The sequence below is a fragment of the Sprattus sprattus genome (assembly GCF_963457725.1).
Source record: "Sprattus sprattus genome assembly, chromosome: 8".
Classification (NCBI taxonomy): Eukaryota; Metazoa; Chordata; class Actinopteri; order Clupeiformes; family Clupeidae; genus Sprattus; species Sprattus sprattus.
The window spans coordinates 27960806-27963305 of record NC_137927.1 but is presented as its reverse complement, the minus strand read 5'-3'; the positions used below and the strand labels follow the sequence as shown (position 1 = coordinate 27963305).

Below are 2500 nucleotides of genomic sequence, written 5' to 3'. Positions count from 1 at the left end.
TTAACTAGCCTGACGATGTCATACTCATGATTCTAGTCAGAATATGAGTCTGATACCGAACCTTTGGGCTATGATTATGGGGCGTGTTTCAACGAACAAGGAAAGAAAATGCCTATTCGCTGAATTGGATACCTAGAACCAATCAGAGCAACGTAGTATTACCATCTCTGATAGATTAAACTTTTACCTGATCCCGTAGGAAGGACGGCAAAAACATTTTTTCAATCGACAAATGCCTTGATCGCGTTTCTCTGTTCCTCTTTCAAAATGAATGCGCTGTCAATGTCTGTTGAGATATGCCTGCTCACGTTAATTAATTAGCATTAAGGCTAAAAGCTACAGTTTGTTTCAATGGGTTTTTTGTGTACGCGTTAGCAATGATCTAACAATAATGTTCTAGAGAGCTTTAGTTAAAACAAACAATACTCTGCAACATTCGTGTTGCACATGCACAACTAACCGAGTCAATGTAGACATTAAAAAGTTGTGTAGATAGCTTAATTCACATAAAATATTCCCCACTAAGCACCCGAGACGCGGCCATCTTGGTCGGAGTTTGAATCTACCGGTTAATTCAACTCAAGCGTTGGTATCTGTCCATCAACGTATAAAGCCCGCCCTGACAATTTGATTGGTCCGGTTTTATCCTACCGATGAAACTCTCTCCCAATTAGCCCAGAGCCAGACCAAATCTCCCTGACCAAAAATTTTGTGGGCGGGGTTTGGGCTGGTATCCAGGCTACCTCTTAACCCCACTGTGCCCCTCTTTGCCCCTCTGAACCCCTCTGAACCCCTCTGAACCCCACTGTGCCCGTCTGAACCACTCTGAACCCCTCTTAACCCCTCTTAACCCCACTGTGCCCGTCTGAACCACTCTGAACCCCTCTTAACCCCACTGTGCCCGTCTGAACCACTCTGTGCCCCTCTTTGCCCCTCTGAACCCAAATGTGCCCCTCTGTGCCCCTCTGCCCTCCGACACCCTCAGGGATGGGGCAGGAAACCCCTAACAACCTGCTACCAGACCTACCAGACCCGCCCTGCACGTGTCCCCCCGCGTTACTGAGGGTCTACACCGCTAGCCAGTCAGCATCCGACCGCATTTAATCCCACCATGTAATGAAGCTCTGGGAAACTGGCTGTGACCGCCTGTGAGAACGCAGTCATTACCGATGTAAGGAGCCTCCCAGTGAAACAGGACATGAGTGCATTCCCACTTAAGAACAGAAGGCTTACTTACGGTAATTGAGTGAGGTTTAACGAGAAGATTTTATGGGAATGTATACGTTTTACTAGAAGTAGTCGCTTTGTCGTTCTATAAAAGCTACGATCGAGGTTACGTTCCACAACAATTCTTTATTCTGTTTAACTATTTTACAGTCATGAGATGTTTCACAGGCCTCTTCATTCAGACCTTTAAAAGAAGGGCCTGCCTGCCTGCGCAGCTGTTCTACTCCGAGAGTGGCTGGCAGTAATAAAGGATAAAGTAATACACTAGGACACACACACTAGGCTATGCACAACTTTAGAACACCAGGGAAAGCACTTTCTCTCGTGTTGTTTTTAAAAGTACTATATAAAGACAGTGACTTGACTTACATTTTTCGTATTTTGGCTCGTTCACTTGGGGCCAGTCATTCACTGAGTATTACTTACTAATATGAACACACGCTGTACTGGTACCAGATATTCAGTGCGGAATACTATACCCCATCACTAACACAAACACATGCTGTAACCCTGGGCCAGGTCATTTAGAGGCCCTCGCCTGTTGAGGCCCCATGACTAACACAAACACATGCTGTAACCCTGGGTCAGGTCATTTAGAGGCCCTCACCTGTTGAGGCCCCATGACTAACACAAACACATCCAGTAACCCTGGGTCAGGTCATTTAGAGGCCCTTGCCTGTTGTCTGGGGCCCTCACCGGTTGAGGCCCCATGACTAACACAAACACATGCTGTAACCCTGGGTTCAGGTCATTTAGAGGCCCTCACCTGTTGAGGCCCCATGACTAACACAAACACATCCAGTAACCCTGGGTTCAGGTCATTTAGAGGCCCTTGCCTGTTGTCTGGGGCCCTCACCGGTTGAGGCCCCATGACTAACACAAACACATGCTGTAACCCTGGGTTCAGGTCATTAAGAGGCCCTCACCTGTTGAGGCCCCATGACTAACACAAACACATCCAGTAACCCTGGGTTCAGGTCATTTAGAGGCCCTCTCCTGTTGTCTGGGGCCCTCACCTGTTGAGGCCCCATGACTAACACAAACACATGCTGTAACCCTGGGTTCAGGTCATTTAGAGGCCCTCGCCTGTTGTCTGGGGCCCTCACCTGTTGAGCCAGTGGCTGAGGTCAGGCAGGTGTGCCCACTGGATGCCCGTCTGGTTGAGCGAGCGCAGCATCCGACAGCAGGCCAGGGTCAGGGGTGGCGTCGCCAGGGCCAACCACTTCTCCGAGCCCTTGCTCATGCCCAGGTTGGCCAGCGGGGACGAGTCGGG

The 2500-nt window shown here is 49.1% G+C and overlaps 1 protein-coding gene across 1 annotated transcript in view; it reads right to left on the bottom strand.

Annotated features, from left to right (window-relative positions):
- Positions 1-2500, bottom strand: part of pigg (phosphatidylinositol glycan anchor biosynthesis class G (EMM blood group)) — a gene marked incomplete at its 3' end in the record, with an annotated part of 103990 nt that overhangs the window by 36995 nt on the left and 64495 nt on the right. Inside the window, 1 exon segment of the mRNA XM_080843629.1 lies at positions 2334-2500. This exon segment is cut by the window's right edge and continues 294 nt beyond it. Coding sequence (XP_080699755.1) covers positions 2334-2500 — 167 coding nt within the window.